The sequence below is a fragment of the Crocodylus siamensis genome, chromosome 2, assembly GCF_052110815.1.
Source record: "Crocodylus siamensis isolate JL-2025a chromosome 2, ASM5211081v1, whole genome shotgun sequence".
Taxonomy (NCBI): domain Eukaryota; kingdom Metazoa; phylum Chordata; order Crocodylia; family Crocodylidae; genus Crocodylus; species Crocodylus siamensis.
Window position 1 is genome coordinate 119,772,434 of NC_143396.1, and position 19,175 is coordinate 119,791,608.

General features: G+C 42.6%; 1 protein-coding gene across 1 annotated transcript in view; it reads left to right on the plus strand.

Annotated features, from left to right (window-relative positions):
• Positions 1–502: 502 nt before the first annotated feature.
• Positions 503–19,175, plus strand: part of ARSJ (arylsulfatase family member J) — a 75,386-nt gene continuing 56,713 nt past the window's right edge. The window contains exon 1 of the mRNA XM_090036656.1: positions 503–1,101. Within this exon, the coding sequence (XP_089892782.1) occupies positions 836–1,101 (266 nt within the window). The 5' untranslated portion in view covers positions 503–835. The remainder of the gene's footprint in view (positions 1,102–19,175) is intronic.

A 19,175-nucleotide genomic window follows, 5' to 3' on the forward strand; every position in this document is an offset into this window, starting at 1 on the left:
ATTACGTAGGGTCCCACAAGTTTGAGTGAAATATATATATGTATCACTGAATACTTAATTTCATAGTTGTTAGGATCTGGAGGGGACCTTACAGATCGGTGGGTCCAGCCCGCCTGCCCTTGGGCCAGAAAGACTGCTTGGGTCTGGTGCTTTTTGAAGACCGCCATGTAAAACAACATGTAAAATAAGCACAGACGGGCTCCTTCTTCACTTAGGGCCCTAGGCATGTGCCTCGTGTGCCTGCACATTCATCCGGCCCTAGTTAGGAGCAGGCCCCTAATCCCTTTCTCTCTTCCCCTCAGAGCTGGGGACAAGTGGGGGGGAACCTGCCCCTGTGTGCCGGGAGAGAGACGAGGCGGGGCGGGGGAAAGCGCTGCCGAGACTCCCCCGCCCGGGCCGGAGACAGGAGCTGAGGGAGCAGGGACTGCCAGGGAAGAAGGGGAGGAAGGGAGAGGAGGGAGCTGCCGGCACCGGGGGAAGGGGAGCGGGCTGAGCTGCGAGCGGGGCATCCCGCCCGCCCTGCCCGTGCCCCGGAGGCGGCCAGCCCAGCGCGGCTCGGGGCGGGACGGGGCGGGGCGGGGCTGGGCAGCAGCTCCCGGCGGAGGACGAGCAGCTGGGGCCGGGCGGCCGGAGGAAGAGGGAGGCGGCGGCGGCGGTGGAGGCGGAGGCGGAGGCGCTGCCGCGGGGCCAGCCGCCTCCTCCCCGTGCCCGGAGCGGGCGGCGGAGGCAGCCCGCAGCATCCTCGTCCCGCCATGAGCCGCAGCCTCCCCGCGGGCGGCGGCCTGGGCGCGGGCTGAGCCGGGATGCTGTGAGCCGCGCGCCCGGGCCGGGGAAGATGCTGGCGGCGGGCGTGCTGGCCGGCTTCTCCGCGCTCAGCCTGCTCGCCTACGGCTACCTGTCGTGGGGCGGCGCGGAGCCCGGCTCGCAGCCCCACCTCGTCTTCATCCTGGCCGACGACCAGGGCTTCCGAGATGTGGGCTACCACGGCTCCGAGATCCGCACGCCCGCGCTGGACCGCCTGGCGGCCGAGGGCGTGAAGCTGGAGAACTACTACGTGCAGCCCATGTGCACGCCGTCCCGCAGCCAGCTCATCACCGGCAAGTGAGTGCGGCCCCGGCCCCGGCCCCGGCCCCGGGGAGGAGGGAGCCCCAGGGGCATCTGGGGGGAGCGCTTGCTGGACCCACTGCCCGGTTGGCTGAGGGCGAGGGCCCCCTTGCCACGCACAGGGAGTTTGGTGCTCTTCACCCCTGGAGAGCCCTTACGGGGGCGCGTCTACACATGCCCTAGGTGGCTGCATGGTGCACAACAGAGATGTGCAGCAGTCACTTGTGTCTGCACGGGATCGCCGGCCACATGGCTATAGCAGCACGCTCCCTGGCTATATTGGCGCCACTTCGGCACCGTAGCGATCACACGCGCCTACTACATGATCGCTAGCTACGTTGCTGTAGCAGCACCTCCCTGGTTATACTGGCACCATAGGGATCACGTGTGTCTATTATGTGATTGCTAGCTATGTCACCGTAGCAGCACACTACCTGGCTGTATTAGCACTACTTCGCACTGTAGTGACCACGTGTGTGTATACAAGATCACTAGCTACATCACCATAGCAGCACTCTCCCTGGCTATATTGGCCTTCAGCGCGTAGCAATCACATGTGTCTGCATGTGATCGCTAGCTACATCCCTGTACCAGCATGCTCCCTGGCTATATTGGCGCCACTTTAGCGGTGTAGCAATTATGTGTGTCTGCACATGATCACCAGCTACATTGCCATAGCAGCACACTCCTTGGTTATATTGGCGCCACTTCAGCAACATAGCGATCATATGTCTGCACGTAGTCGCCAGCTACGTCAGCCATACCACTGCACTCCTCGAGTATGGGGAGTGTAGCGAGGAAATCTAACCGTGCGCCACGCACATGGCGCAGTACCTGCCCATACTGTGCTGCACTTTAATACTTCCAAAAGCACTGTAGCAACATCACCATATGGTGACATGTAGGTGCACCCAAAGTAGTTTTAAGCGCTCGTTATATGGCTCAAAGTTACGCTGCTCCAGGGCAGGATGATCTCTGATAAGAACTGCCCGTCTCCACTTTTGTTCAGGTGCAGCCACTCCCCACGATGTGCTGCCCAAGTGGAATGCCTCCAGGATCCCAAGTCTGTCTCACCCCGACCCTTAGAGAGGGAGAGAAGCCTGTCTTGGTTCACCAACGCTGCAGTTGCAGCTCCCAGCTACAGCTCCAAGTCCTGCCCCTGTTTCCCAGGCCTCATGGCCTGTCACAGCTGTGCAGGTGGGGGACAGTCAGAGAAGGTTTCTAAACTAAGGGTGTAATTGATCCTAACTCCAAGCTGGCACTAATACCGGCCAGCAGTTGTTTGGCTCACAGTGTAAGTTGTAACACGGCCTTTAAATGTGCTGTTCCAATGCGAGGTGAGCTTCCTCAGGTCTGGGCAGTTTAAGCCAATGCAGTACAGTTAAGAAAATCAGGGAAGGGGAAAGGAGTTATGCCACCACCCAGAGAGGTGGTGGAATCTCCATCCTTAGAGACCTGAGTAGACAAAGCCTTGGCTGGGATGAGAGAGTCAGGGATCATCCTGCTTTGAGAAGGCGGTTAGGCTGGCTGACCTCCTGGGGTCCATTCCAGTCCTCATTTCCTGGGAGAACAGGACCTTTCAAAACGAGCAGAGGGTCAGACTCACTCTTCCAGTGTGAGAAGGATTCAGGGATCAAATTAAGTTATGATGTGCCATGAAACTAATATCAGTGTGAAGTCCTTGGTTCTACATTTCCCCCTTGGCTAAAACTGTCATTTTTTTAAAACTAATGACAGGAATTGCACTCTGTTATCCTGTCACACAGTAAGAGTTCAGCACTGTGAACTACCCATTTTGCAACCTTTTAGAAGCGGATTAACATTTATTAATCTAAAGACGAGCTGTAACTTCATGTGTTGGTATTACTGAGCAGTGCTTGCTGAGATCTGTGGTGTGCTTTTACAATTAGCAGATAGGCTGACCCAAAGTAAAATCCCATGTTAGTAAAGTAGAATGAGTTTTTCTTTACCTAACACTATGCAAATCACAACTCTGGTTACACTGAGTCTTGCTTTAATGTGAAGTCTTTCTATGAAATTAGGACTTTTAAGGCGACTCCATTGAATTTCAGCTTGGGATGAGCTAAGAATTCTGCAGGACTTTATGAACTGGGGTATTTCTTATAATGTAATTGCCATCCTGCCAACAGTTAAAAACCTATTTCCAGTGCTAATAGAAGAACTTCCACAAATGCATGTCACAAACATGGGACTGAAGATATTCTACCTTGTTCTTCATGGTCGTTTTAAAACAATCTATTGAGTCACTAATGTATCCAGTGTAAGGGTTAATGCATATTATGTAAGGATGTGAATTTGAAATGCTGTAGCTGTTCCTCAATAACTCCAAGTACGGACAGTTGTAATCTGGTCCACGTAGTTTCCATTCAGCCTAACCTACTTTGACAGGATATTGTTGATATCACTGGATATAAAAGAAACATTTTTTTTAAAACAAATATCCCAGCGTCTCACATTACTATCTGATAAAATCAGAGTTGATTCCTGTTCTCAGTTTCCCATTGTCCAGGCTTGCTGGGGAAGGGAGTTCAGCACAGACAGCTTACTCATTATCTGGAGCAAGAGTTCTCAAACTCCCTCATACTGAAGACTATATAGCAAAAGAAAGAGTGTCTTGTAGGCATTCATTCCCTAACTCACAATCATATAGCATCTCTGTGGCAAGTAAAGCAACAGATTATATAGGAAATTTGAGGTAGTACACAGTGCATTTTTGCTTATCTTTTTTTCAGTGTAGCAGGGGTAATTGGGATCAGAGCCAGCTCTCTGTGGACCACCAGCTAGTACTCCACAGACCGCAGTTTCAGAGCCATTGCCTACAGAGGGAATATCATGCTGCAGAACAGTGACTCATTCAGTGGTTTAAAGAATGACATTATTGGGTTCCAAAAGAACCAGTGTGTTGTGCTGTCTTTCTTGAGATCAAGGGATGCTACAGAAGAAATACAGGCATTAGCAGGACTCCGAAAGGAACAAAAACAAAATGCAAGAAGAAAAAAACTGAGTTTACCCTTCCGTTACATATAAAGCATTATATTTGATAACTTTTTATACTAATAAAAACAGAGAAAACTCATGGGCATGTTCTTAGGAACCCAGCTGTTTTCATCAGGCCACTAGGAGAAAATAGCTGAAAATGACTGCTGGCTTTTAGAACCTTTTATTGGGTGAAATCTTGAGATGAAATCCCCAAGATTTTCTTATGCTTCATTCAAACATCTGTTCCCCATTCCTTACAACATAAACTTGGCTTGACCTGTCCCAAACTTTCCAGCTAGGGACAGAAGTTGCATGCAAACTGGTTTAAGTGATCTTGAAACTAGTTTAAACCTATAACAGAACAGAAATTCAGTGCATATAAACCACTTTCAAAATGGCCGAACCTAGTTTAAGATAACCTGATTGGTTGTAGTATCAAACAACTGATATAAGTTAAACCAGTTTATGAACTTCTCTCCCAGATCTATCTGACTAATCAACGAGGGGAAAAAATGGAGGGACTACTATAAACCATGTTCATGAAGAAGTGCTAATTGTCATCTAATATAAGATTCAGGCAAAGAAACTGCAAATTCTAAATTGTCCCAGTGAGATTTATGTTGACAACAGCAAAATATGTTTATTTGTAAATAAAGCATGCTCTTATAATGTTTTCAAAAGTCTTCCTAATAATGTATTTTTTCTCTTAAATCATGTATATAATTTCCCTTGACATAGGAGACAAAATTATCTTCTCTTGGTAGTTCTCAACTTTGTGTGGAGTGAGGGGTGGTGGTAATCCATAGATTATTTGGACTGCTAGGCTTACTCATGCCATAGCATGGCATTGTAACTGCTACCCCTGTTTTGTCTGTTTTCTCTTCCCTCTGTTTTATGTCTATTGTCTTTGGGGTTTGATTTTTCCTTTCCTTTCTGAATTTCTAGTTCTTTCCACCATCTTTTTTCCTACTTGCTTATTAACTTACGAGAAACCTGCTGCATTTAGGGAGATAGTCCAGTTCTGAGATTGGGCTTCATGTGTTTTTAGCAGCTAAACTTGAATCTTGGGAGTAGAGAAGAGAAATTTGAGCCAATGGGCTTGATGCCATGTGTGATCTACTCGTCTAATAGAGGCCAAAACAGGGAGGTAAGGGCAGGCAGCTTTCAGGAAGCAGCTTGCCCTGGGATCTGCAGCTGTGGAATTCTGATTGCAACAGAGAACTGGTTGGATCTAAGGCTCATTTTCAGGCTTGCTGTGCTCTTTTCCTGGGCTCTACATCCTGAGATTTATTTCTCTCTGGGTTTCCATAGCTAATTCAGAAATTTCATATTGATCAAGAATATTTTCTAAGGAAAGGGGTTTATAGGTTTTCGTCTTTCCTGTATTGACTTTCTACTTTCAGGTAGCATTGGGTTGAGCTGAACAGTGGCTTGGGTATACTTAATGAATTATTGACTATAACTTCACAGCAAAGTTGTCCCCTGTCCCCTTTCCCCCCTGCCCATGCACTTATATGAATAAGCATAACATGCAAACAACTCTGGATCCTCCAAACCTAATTCATTATGTAGAAGGCATGGCAGGACAGCTCCTGACAGACTAACTCATTCAGTGAGTCAAGAGGTTTCATAAGTTATAGCCTACTTTGCCAGATGCCATGATGAAGCATCTGGCAAAAGTAGGTTGTAGTCTATGAGTTAGTCTATAGACTGCCATCTGCCTTACCTTTTGCCTACCCTCAGACTAACAAATCTAAATACCTTTTTCTGTTGCATTAGATAGTGTAGTGTATTTGTTTTGTTTTTACTTTTTCTTTAAAAATAAATGGAAGTCTTGAGAATTCTCCTTGAAACAGGAATAATTCAGAACATGGGGCTTGCAGAACTGCAGCTAAGACAGAAGTTTTCTTGCATGGATGTTGATTGTCTTGTTCTGATCAAATGGTTGAGAAGAAATCCGAAGGGTGTATTCATCCCATGTGTGATCGTATCAATTTAAAATACTGGAATGCAACGAAGGACTACCATTTGGTGGGTTACTACATGTAAAAAGAAATGGAACCCCTTATGTAAACACTACACCTAGTAAATGAACTTTGACAGTTTAAAAAAACTGTTAATTTTTTACTTTTAAGGAAGTAAGTGGTTAATAGAACATGGTTTATGGTAGTGGGGGTCAACCTTTTTGACAGTCATGTCACAAATTAGCCCTGCATGCTTCCTGTGTGTTACTCCAATCCCCTTCCCTTTCCTGATATGCTGCTCTTCTTTCTGCTTCCTTCCCTGTGCTTCTGCTCTGTCTGCTGCTTTGCTTTCTGCTGCTTTCCCTTTCTGCCACTGTGTTCCCTGCTTGATCTGCCATGTGCACAGATGCTAGCTGTGCCACAGGTTGGCCACCCTTGGTTATGGTATGCGGGTAGGCCTTGATTTACAGAATAGTAACAGATTGAAAATATCTGCATGTTTTTGTGTACATATGAGTTAGGTAGGAGAATAAATTACAGTGAGAGCACAATATGTAGCTCTTGGTTTGTCAGGTGAGGTATTGCTCATTTAGACAGATTTTGTAAGATACAACGTTACATTGACTGATTTCCTATAACAAGTAAGGATTACTGATGCATATTCAGAATATGGACAGTTTGCCCATAGAATCTTGTTGAGAAATGTCAAAGGATTAAAGTTAAGAGAAGAAGCATTTCTTTGGGTAAAATATTGTTGAGGTATGAAGCTCTCACAGATGATAAGTGTAATGAATAGCCAAGCAAACATACAGGTCCATATTTTAGTATGAGTATGGCAGAATGTCATTGTATGTTTTGTCAGTATCTAATTTAATTTGAAAAAAACCACAAAATGTAAAGCATACTTATAATTAGAAAAAATATGTATTCATCATCATAAAGATATACACACTTGTGCTTTTGGGGAGTAAAGGTATTAGCTGCATTTCCTAGGTTGTACAATTATAAATTAGTTATGGCCATCATGCTTGCAATCTTAGGCCTCAACCATGCATTAGAGTCTGCTGGTTTGGTGCCCTTGAGAACCTGTTGAATATCTGTAGGACTAGTTACCTAGTAGATCATGTTACATTATAAAGGTCACAGATCACTAAAGAAAACCAAGAAAAAAATGGAATGCCTGCAAACCATAGAAACTTTACATGATGGGGTAGTATGTGCTCCTTTTCTATTAACTTCTTTTGATCAATAGGTAGAGCTCTCCAAAGCAAAATATGGTGAGTTATCATTTTCCACACGCTCATCATCTGATGATCATATACATGCAGTATGTAAAGGCTCCAGAAAATGTGTATATATGTGGGAAGGAGGAGATAAATTGTTGAAGAATTCTTAGTCACGTAGTATGCTTCCCCTCTGCTCTATTTTGGTATCTCTTCTGAAAGTAGTATCTAGTTAATTAACACTGGCAGGTATACTTTTAACACAGCAGGGATCTAAGTATCAAATGACTTTTAATGCACCATTAAAAAAAGCATAACGGAGCAAAACAGTGGGGAAGGAGACAACACATTAATATTAAAAAAACTAAAAATAATGATAGGGAAAGGGTGGAAAGTAGAATAGATTTTGGTATGGCCTCATATTTTCCATACACTAGTTCTTGGCAATTTTAATTATATTTTTAAACTTACAGGGATAGACTTGGGTAGGTTAGGCCTAAAGCTTGGAGCTTTGTACAGGCCCCCAAATCTACTTAAAACTGGTGACAATTTACATTGTTTATATGCATATCTGATAGGTATACAATTCATTTAAATACATAGTACAATGTTGTTTTATATTTTTATCTGTTTACATTACAGCAATCTTCAGTTATCTGCATATTACTTATGTGCATAAACTGCTTAAGTCCATGGAAACTTGTTGGCCCCACTGGGTACTTTGTAATATAACAGGACTCTATTTTACTACAAAATTGGTAAAAATGCCTAAGAGACATCAATTTAAAGGCTTCTAAAGCAGGCCTGAACTGACAAGGTCTTGTCAATTTCAGGATTGTTATTAGCTGTATACGGGCATCTGAAAAAATTACCAACCTTAATGAGCTAAGAAAAAGCTGTTCCTGTGGTTAATGAGCTTTGTTTATATTCAATTCCAAGAAGTATATACTTTGGGTAAGGCCATTGCCTGTTTCACTTCTGAAGCTATGCACTTGAAGGGAGTACACTATCATTTATTTTCATTGGCAATGAAGCATACATATATACCTAGCACTATAAATGATCAAAAGTATACACTCTTTAGAAAATTTCTAACCTTAAATAAAGGTATCATTCTTAATGATGGTAAGAAGTTTATATTTTTTTTAACCTGACTTTATTTAAGCCTGTTTCATGCATTCTGCTAAACAAGAATGTTCTTCTTTAGGACAATTATCAAAGAAAAAGTGTAATGTAGACAGGGTGTATGGAATATAACATGAGTAAAAGATTTTCAACTTCTCTGGAATGTGTCTGTTTGGTAATGATTATACATATTTCATTGTACATCTGATGAAGTGAACCTCAGCCCATGAAAACTTGTGCCTCCTCTATATATCTTATTTAGTTAATCTATAAGGGTGCATATAGAATCATAGACACATAGAAAATTAGGGTTGGAAGGGACCTCAAGAGGTCTTCTACTTCAATCCCCTGCTTAAAGCAGGGCCATCCCCAACTAGATTATCCCAGCCAAGGCTTTGTCTAGCTGGGTCTTAAAAACCTATAAGGGTAGAGAGTCCACAACCTCTCTAGGTAACTACCCTCTTAGTGAGAGAGTTTTTTCCTAATATCTAACCTAAGCTTTCCTTGCTGCATCTTGAGACCATTGCTTCTTGTTCTGTTATCTACCACCACTGAGAACAGTCTAGCTCCATCCTCTTTAGAACCACCCATCAGGTAGTTGAAGGCTAACTACTCCGAAGGGGTTATCCAGGTTTTGAAAGATGCATCTACCCTGCTTTCTGAATGACTTCAGATTAATATGGCTAACTACCCTTCTCTATGCATATTTCTCTCCTTGCTAGTAAACTTATACATGAATAAACCATAGGTGGGCTCTCATGATCAAAACTCTCATATGTGAATGGCTCTTCCCTAAAAGACATTCTTTGAAGAGAATCAGTGCATAGGTCATTTAGTAATTTTTTTTTTGGGGGGGGTGGAATGTGCTGTATAAGACAGTGTTTATTGAGGTGCACAGGGATGTCGACATTCATTGTAACATTCAAACTATCTCCAGAATAATCACAGCTAGCATGGGGCTTAACATTTGGGAAACAAAACTCAAATGCCCATTAGAGTACTTTTCACATGGTAGAAATGCCAGTCAACTTACTTTAGTGCAGGTTGAGAGGGGGGAAAAGAAATAAGCCTTTATTATCTCTTGCCTTTGAAATAGTGATCTTAATCAAGATTCCAGGTGTAGACTTTTGCTTTGATTATGTGTGTTGTTTTTATTTTAATTTTGAGTTATTCTGTTCAGTTGTTTTTAATAGTTTATGCTTCCAGTTTGTATAGTTACATAGTTGGGTCTCCTGGTTGCATTACACCAACTGTCAGAAGGTGACATCTGATGCATAGTCCTGGACATTTCATAATTCTAGGGACCCACAAGTAGTTTTCACCATTACAGTAACAACTGTAACGTTACAGTAACGACTACTGTAGCTGCACTGAAGACAGGCTGTGAGGAAGACCTGAGTGATGTGGTCAAGTTTACAGAGAGTTGAAAGGGAGAGCTAAGTAGCTGGCTTGTGGTGCAGTGCTGTCTGTATGTAGCCTTATTGCTTCCAGTATAGCTGCAGCTATTTCTTGACCTGAAGCAAAATAGCCAAGTTCCTGTGGTACCAGGTGGGGCTTTACTACCTTCTCTCAGGTGACACAGCAGAATAGACTCTAGTGACAATTTGGGACCAATATTTCAATTTGAGGTTGAAGCCCTGTTTAAAGGTGCCTATGGGGAACCCAGGTACAGCCTCAGAATGCAGAGCTCTCAGAAAACTTCAGATAGTTGTTGGCTTTTGGTCATGTTGATGATTGAAGGTGCGCAGAGGTCTTGGCACTTGATGATAATTATTTTAAACATTCAGTTGAAATTTGTTTCTGCTTTTTGTTTCCTGCTGTTTGTTGAACAGAAGTGAATTAAGACAAATTTTATAGTACTGTTTTATTAATATATGCTGTATGACCATACAATAAATCCATAAACAGACTATGATAAAAAGGTAATCTTATGCTGTATGTCCACATACTATGAGAAATAGGTGTTTTGCTGAAAATTAAGGGCAGAGTCCTATTTCACCTAGTACATGACCAAAGTGAACCTTCAAAATAATTCTGAGTTACCCAGCTATTGTGTAGGAGTCACTCTATTTACCACTTTGAGCACATAAGTGCCCCTCTTTATAGGAATAGGATTGTCCTCCAAAGGCATACAGACATTTCCCTGTTCTAGCAATAGAGGCTCTTAAGAGTCCAGGTAAAAAAAGATTTGGTGGGATTTGATAATTTCCACCAAAAGTTTTAAATATTAAAATTGCATGAAATACAACCTGATGTATATCAGCAGTTTAATCTTCAAAGCATGCAGTGTTATATGGCTTCCTTCATCACCTAGTCCCAAATTTTTTTACATTTTCACTCTGTATTGGCACCTGCCATACTTTTGCTAGTTCTTATTATTTTCTTAATTGTAATGCCACTAAATTTCCCTTTATTTTCAATGTGCGAATGTTTTTTCACCATTTGTATTCATTCAGCATGCACATTCTCAGTATCTATGTAACCCTGCTTGTGTTTTTATAATGATAAAAAAGAATGAAGTAATTTCAGCAGACATGAAATATTGCAGTAATGTTAGAACCTCAAGACTGCATCCCAGTTTGTACCTATTTTAAAAGCTATGTTACTGCTATGATAGCTAAGTGCATCTATACATTCACTTTAATGTGCCATAGCCTATTTTACTGCACCTTAAAGCATCATGTTAAAAACTGCTAATACGCTAATGCACAGTAAAAATAGGCTACGGTACATTAAGCATCACTAAAAAAGCATACACTATTGCTACTGCACAGTAGGGCAGCCTAATGCACATTTGTTTAGTACCTCATATTACAGTGTACATTTACATGCGTGCTTTAATATGTGTTAGCCTATTGTAATGTGAATTAAAGCATCACAAAAAAATGCACGTTCGCTAACGTGCATTAAAATAGGCTAATACGCCTTTTCTTAGTACCTCATAATGGAGGTACTACATTTAAATGTGTGTCAGTAAAAGTGCATCAATCAACATGTAGACACACCCAGAGGTACTATATTTAATGCGCAGTAGCAAAAGCACATTAATGAACATGTAGGCACGCCTGGTGTGTGCAGGATGCGCTCGCTTTCTTTATACCTATAATCTTTAAAGCATTACTTTGCTATTGATATTTTAATACGATGTTTAGACATGTCTCCTTGCAACTAACAATTTCCTATAAGCAAATGCATCATTTTCTACCAATAATTACCTAGCAAATTTATTGCCTTTTTTTTGTGCATTAAACCATAGGAGATTAAGATAATCTGCTTGTATTAATTCTGTTTTTCGATATTTAGTGGCCTTCTACTCCATATGAAGACTTTAGAAAGAGATGAATATAATATCTATAAACTGTTACCTGTTTATGATCATAAAAGAAAGATAAATTACTTAAACTGAGAAAAAGGACTTTTGGTATGTGATGGAACTGGCTAATTTTGAATTTGGGATCTTTTCTATTCTCAATGTCAGCGTCTACATAGCCCAATATGACAGCACAGTAGTGCCATGTGGCAGAAACTGTGATGCAACACTTGCACAGTAGTATTAGGCTACTGCACAGTAGCATTACAAAAAACCTGTTCGGTGGCGCTGCTGCACAGTCATTTAGTACTTGCTAATGGGTACTTAATGACTGTGCAGTTAGTGTCATGTAGATGCGACCAGTTGTTCATCATGAATAAACTTTCTAATTCATTGGGAATATAAGCGGTGTGTAGATTAAATGAGAGGTGTGTGTTCATGACACTTTAAAGTGGGCTGAATGCTTTTGCACTGCTTTAACTGTGTTGGTGTTTGCACACCTTGGCAGTGTATTGCACATTAATTCCAGCTGCTGTAGGAAATTTAGCAGCGTAATGCACCTTAAATGACTTTGGGAGCAGCAAACTAAAACTCCTTCGAGGAGTTTTAGTTTGTTGCCCCAGAGCCACACAGTGAAGCACCAGGCATCTCTGTAGGAAACCCTGGCAGCAGCTTGGGAAAGCGGGCTCCGCCCAAGAAAAGCAACAAGCCTGATCTCCACCCCCCTTGCCATTCCAGAGCCTGCCTGCCTACCTGAGCTGCACAGGGACCTGGTGCTTTCCTCCATGGCCGTGGTGCCCCGTGGAACTGCCGGAGCTGGGTGCCTGTAGGTGGGTGCTGCCTGGCGGGGAGGGCCACTGCTGCCATGGAGGGAAGCACCAGCCCCCCCTGCTCCATAACCCAGAGACCGCTGCACCCACCAGCAGCTCACCCTCCCCTCCCCCCAGAGAGGCAGGTAAGTGGGGTGTGTGCACAACACTGGGGTTTAATCAGCCCTAAATTGAAACAGTGTTTTTTAAAACCCACCACTTCAATTTAGGGTCCCTGTTTTGCCTACACGCACCCATGTAGATTAATTGTTTAAAGTAATTACCTGCATTTTTATTATTGTGGGTAAATATATGACTGTCATCAATATAGCATCTGACTCAGGGTCAAAGTCATTGGCAACGCTAGAAACAACCTACACTATTTGAGTTCCTATTAATTCCTTAGGTATAATATGATCCTTTCTTACAATTATTTGAAGCAACTGTGTTGGATGATGAATATTAAGAAAATAGAGTTTATGAATGCCTTTGTTGTCTTATATATGTCCACATTTTTGATCTGATGACCAGATACCCTCCCCCTTCAAAAAGTTACTGAACATTGTACCTCACACAGAAAGGGACAAGTCAGCAAAAACCATTTTCAGGCCCAGCCTCTTCTGCACTACAACCCATCCCACATCCTTAGAAAAACAGGCGGACTTTGCGTTGTGTCTGGGAAGTCAGCAGATTTGGCTTTTTTTGTACTTATTTGCAGGCACAGACAATCATTTTGTGCATTTAAATAGATACACATGCTTAAGGAGACACTTGAAAAATATAGCTCATTAATGTTATCAAGTTTTGTCAGTTAAGTGTTGTGTTGCATTAGTGTTCATTTTGTGTAGCCACTCATCTCAGTCCCATGATGCATATCTGAAAACCAGAGAATCACAACTTTAATTTTAAAGGGATTCCTGAAATATTCTGTAGAGCATCAAGGGGGACAGTCATATGCTGAAAAGTGTCAGATTTCTTCCTGCTCATAATTAAAACTGTCCAGCTTTTGAATTCCAGAATTTCTGTTACCTCATAGTAATACTTGAATTGCATTGTACCAAATAAATATATGATCATAATGAAACTGCTTCTGTAGATATTAGCCAGCATTTTTACTTTACTTTCAGGAGCTCCTTTTGAATCAATCTAATTTTTCTCTATTTCCTGCCTTCCTTTTCCCTTCCAGTGCACTCTGTAGCAGCCATCTAATGCACTCTCCAAGGTGGCAAGATTGTAGGGATTCCTGAGTCACATGTCTGTCTTATTCTTGATCACTGAATCTAATTTTTGCACTGGAAACTGTCCAGAGGTTTGTTCTGAATCCAGTAAATAGCAGCAGGAAAAATGAGTGTTTCTGAATGGAGACAGTAGAGGGGAAAAAATCCAGAAAGACTCAGTGACTCACCCTTCTGTTCTCGCTGCAGAGAATAATGCTATTTGGCATGTATGGCTTATGATTTCATCAACTGTAGTCCAGTGAATCGCATTTTACTATAACAGAAGATCATTCCAAGATCTTTGTGTCCTATATAACAATTACAGCTTCACCTAGTTACAAATATTTTATTTGGAAAGTAGATTATCTGTTTGGAGGTAAAGCTTAGTTTGTTTGATCTTTTAGATAGTTAAGATGACATATTAAATAAATACTTTTCAAACTGAAGCTTTTCATGGTTTTTATAAAGAGAAAGGTTAATGGGTTGTGTTCTTGTTTTCAGTTTATGGTCTGCCCTTTGTTGTACAATTTACTTGGGGCTTTTTGGAATGTTTTAAAAGGAAAGATTATTCTCCCCCTAATCACCCATATGGTGATCATAAGGAAGTTCTAATTGCCTGCAGTGAAAGAGCTCTTAAGACAGTCAGCCTGGTGCTGTAGAGTCAAGAATCAGAGAGTTGGAAGAGACCTCAAGGGCCATCTGGTATATGGTTCAATTCTGCCTCCCTGTCCCCCCCTCCCCCCTCGCTTACACACACACACACAAACAATTCACTGTTCCTAAATATCGAATGAAATATTCCACAGAGTCCCTAGACGTCCATTTATCCCTGTTTTACTGTTGCGGAAACTACGGCACAGAACAGTTAAGCACACATTCTCTTGAGTTCTATGCTACCACTTTAAGTGTCACCAATCATTTTTCTGATTACATTTTGCTTGATTGTGGTTAGCATAAATGGAAAATATCAACAGGGAAGATGTAGCATGTTGCTACAAATGTCAGCACCTCCGTGAGATAATCACGTGACTATTCTTAACATTATTTTATGAAATAAAGACATGAGGTACATTTGGTTCTTCCCCTTGGTGGACAGTATAAGTCCAGCAGTATGCTGATCTGTGACAGTTAAATAAATAACGTGGGAATTTTACACACATCTAGAGAATTCCTATTTTCCCCTTATATTAGGGAAACAAAACTCATTTTGATTACATTTTTCATGATAGATACACCCCCCACACATACTGTATTCAAAAGAATGCTGTAAAAACTACTGATTTCTGGAAAAAGTCTTATTTATTTTATATGTGCAAGGAAAGCCATTTTTCTTTGATTTGTTATTTTCATTGATTTATGTATTTATCTCTCTTTATTACTTTTATTTTATTTTTCTTACTGAAAGTGGGAGTTTTCATTTAAAATTTATATGAGTCTTTATGATGTACTGTGAAAAAATGATTTGACCAAGTTTTCTTGAACATCTTGGTAGTATTAGCTATATATGTGCTTTAATCCTGCAAAAGATACGATCCTACATAATGATTAAGAATCTGGGCCATATTATTTGGCTTAATTTGAACGTTGATTTTCTCGGATGTTTCATCTTATAACCTTGAGCATCGTCTCTCCAGTCCCTATCCCCCTCTGTTTACCCAAGGCTCTACGCAGTAGCTCTCAAGGTCCTGAGGTTCTGTTTTGGCTTTGATACATTTCAATGTCTTTGTTCCCATTTGATCCAATAATCATGCCGCAGGTTGGGTTTCCATCATCAGGAGAATTCAACTTAAATTTTCTTATCCCTTCTATCACCTTCTCTTATTTTGCTGTCTGTCTGTCTGAAATGTGGTTTTAAAGGGCTTCTTGAATCCAGGCCCTACTTGAATCTAGCCAAGTTTGAACTGCAATAGACAGGCACATGGCAACAGTGGAAAGGAATGTATTTTGATGGGTCAACTATCTTGGTGAGCTGATTCTTCTAGGAATGCATCAGCTCACGTTGGACTGTTGTCTAGATGTCTGAGTTAAAATATGTTCCTGCCATAGAAACATACTCCAACATTTAATTCAGGCTATATCTGCTGTGTCCTTCCAAACCTGAGGAAGGACCCCTTGTGCCCCAAATCTTGTATACCATCACGACACACTAGATAAGTGGTCCAATAAAAAATACTACCAAATCAAACTTGTTTCTTGTATAGAAAAGCTTGGTGCATTTTTTTCCTTCAGGAAAACATAGCACAAGTAAACCCAAGACTTTTCTTATCCATGTTGCCGTTAGAAGCCAACCAGTTTTCTCTAAAGCAGAGATGGGCAAAATACAGCCTGTGGGCCATATCCAGCCTGCCAAGGAATTTTATCCAAGCTGTGGCAGGTCCCATGGCTTGGGGGCAGCCCAGGCTATGGTGCTTGTGGGTTGGTCCCATGGCCTCTGAATGCACAGCAGGGCTGGGGTGGCACAGTGGCCGGACTCCACTTCCTGGCAGCTCCATTATTTCATAGCTTCATAGTTGTTAGGGGCTGGAAGGGACCTTACATCAGGTCCAGCCCCCTTGCACTTGAACAATAAAGATTGCTGGGATCAGATGACCCCAGCGAAATGGGCATCAAGATGCTTTTTGAAAATCACCAGGGTGGATGACTACCACCTCTGTGGGGAGCCTGTTCCAAACCCTTGGTACTCAACTTGTAAAGAAGTTTTTCCTTATGTCTACCCTGCAGCGATCCTCAGTCAGCTTGTGCCCATTATTTCTTGTCCTCCTCTTGGGGGTTTGGTGAATAGATGCTCCTCCAGGCCCTGATGTACACCCTTGATATACTTATAGGCTGCGACCAAGTCCCCTTCTGCAGGCTGTGGAATCACAAGTCTTTTAGCCTTTCCTCATATGAGCTGGTTTCTAGGGCTCTAATCATGTGTGTCACCCTCCATTGGACTCTCTCAAGCTTCTCCACATGCTTCCTGAAATGCGGCACCTGGACCTCAATGCAGAACTCCAGCTGCAGTCTCACCAAGGCCAAGCAGAGAGGGAGAATGACATCCGTAGCTTTGCTTGAGATTGACAGTAGCTCCTTATGGCTGCTGCTCCCAGTGCCATTACTGCTGGACCCAGCCCCACTGCTCAGGCACCCTGGCCTGTCCGTTCCGCATCCACTACTGGGGGCACCAGATTGAGCAGGCAGGTGGGGTCTCAATGGAGGCTGACCCAGAACTCTGTGACAGGCACCAGTTCTTCAGGCAGGGGCATGGAGGGAGTGGATCACAGTTCTGCTCTGGGCCCTGGCCCCATGCTGTCACTGCCCCATGATCCTGGCCCTGCCTGCCCATCCTGCTCCCGGATGCCACTCCCCACCTACCCACAGCCCTGTCCCATCCACCCAGCTGAGCACAGGGTTACCAGGCCAGTCTACTGCCAACCCTGTGGAGCCAGCATAGTTTAAGAGAAAGTGAAGCTGAAGTTCTTTTGCTAATAATTGAGATTTTTGTACCATTTGATTTTTCTTTTGGTATCCTGGGGTGTGTGTGTGTTAAATGGGTTGGTGCTATATTTATCCACCTATTGCTGCCACTTCTATTGCATATCAAATTACTGATCTTTAAAACAGACTAATTTTGCATCCAGAAGCAGATGCAAAAGATGCAGTCTATCACCATGAAGGAGGAGTTACTTTCTCATTTGGGGATTAAGAAGTGAGATGGGATCTTGAAACTACATTGATGCTGAAGTTCTTACATTGGCACTTATAGTAATGACAGAGTGCCCATCTCAACAGAGAAGGCAGGGAAAATACCCTAATCATTATCTTGCTTCTCTGACAGTGAGAAGCAGGTTTAATTTTTTGTTTCATGATCCTTCTGTGCTTGTGCATATATCTGAGAATACAAAGGGAAGAGAGTGGGCTGAGCACTGTACTAGGAAAGCATGGATGAACAGGGACATTTTATGGAAAGCATAAGGCTTTCTTACAGTATTCATAATAGTAAGCTTTGTATATTTAAGGAATATGGAAATAGAAAAAATATGGTTCGTACTGAAGAAAAAGTTCTCACAAAGATTCAGCCCTTCTGTAAAATAGCCTGAATTTGGTTCTTTGAGCATGCTTGCTAATGAATGAAGTCAGCGTGTCAGAACTGTGATACAGTATAACGCCATGCTTTAACAAGTGGAAAAAGTCCTACTACACTATTTTGTTATACAAAATACCTTCACCTAAGACAACAGTGGGATTATTTATGGAGGTCCTTGATAGGGTGTATTTTGAGGATCATTGAAGCTGATTTTGCTGCTGGCTCACTACGTGTCCTTAGGCAAATGGTTTAACCCAGGGGTGGGCAAAATATGGCCCGCTGGTTAGATCCAGCCCACCAGGTGATTTCATTCAGCCCGCAGGTACCCACCAATTAACTGTACCCCATTCAGCCCATGCACTTTGCTACCACCTTTTTGTGGGTTGGTCAGCACGCACAGATTCTGGGTGCAGCTGCTGTTGCCACTGCTGCAGCCACTGGGGGACCTGCTCCTTTTCTCCTTTTGCTGCCAACCCCTGCAGTCCCGATGCTTACTCATCGTACCTTTTCTCAAGAAGAGGAAGCTCCTGAACAGCTTCTCCTCATGTCCTTGCTGCAGCACTCGCTCTAGACACCAGGTACTCCCACCCCAAAGGGGTACTTAAGGGGTTTGGGGGGGGGTGGCACTTTTGGTGTCAAAAGTCACAGGCTAGGGGGTGGGACTTCTAGTTCCAAGTTGACGACCAGGGGGCTACTGATGCAGTCCTCAACAGCTCACCAAAGCTCATTAAGTGGCCTTCCAACTAAAATAATTGCCAACCCCTGGTCTAACCTTTCTGATCTTCAGTTTACCCACATGTAACAGACTTCACCATAGTGATATTCCTGTCACTCATCATCTTAGACCACCTCTGTCTTTCTTATTAGCAAGAAACCTATGCCTAGAACAATATTCTTCCTTTGTACAAAATTTCCACCCCCTCAGCTCTTCTTTAAATCATCTTTTCTTTCAAAGCAACAGTTCCAAATTTCTATTGGAATCTTCCACTAGAACTCAAAGCTAAATAAAACAGTGTAGCCATTTCAGCATGACCCAGGCTTGTTTTGAGAATATCTCCCTATTCCTTCAAGGTGCACAGAACTGTCTCCCTACTTCAAAGGCCAACCCCTGCAGTCCCGATGCTTACTCATCGTACCTTTTCTCAAGAAGAGGAAGCTCCTGAACAGCTAGATGTCTTTCAGCTCTCTTCAGAAGAAGAAGCCCTCATCACCTCAGGTCCTCTCTCCCTAGTGCTATGCATTTCTTCCATTTGGGCAACAAATTAGCTCCTTCTCAGTAGGGTATGATTTTGAATTAAGCAGAATGTGTCCTTTAGCTGAAGTGAGCTAATGAAGAGAGCAACTGGCCCCTCAGGTC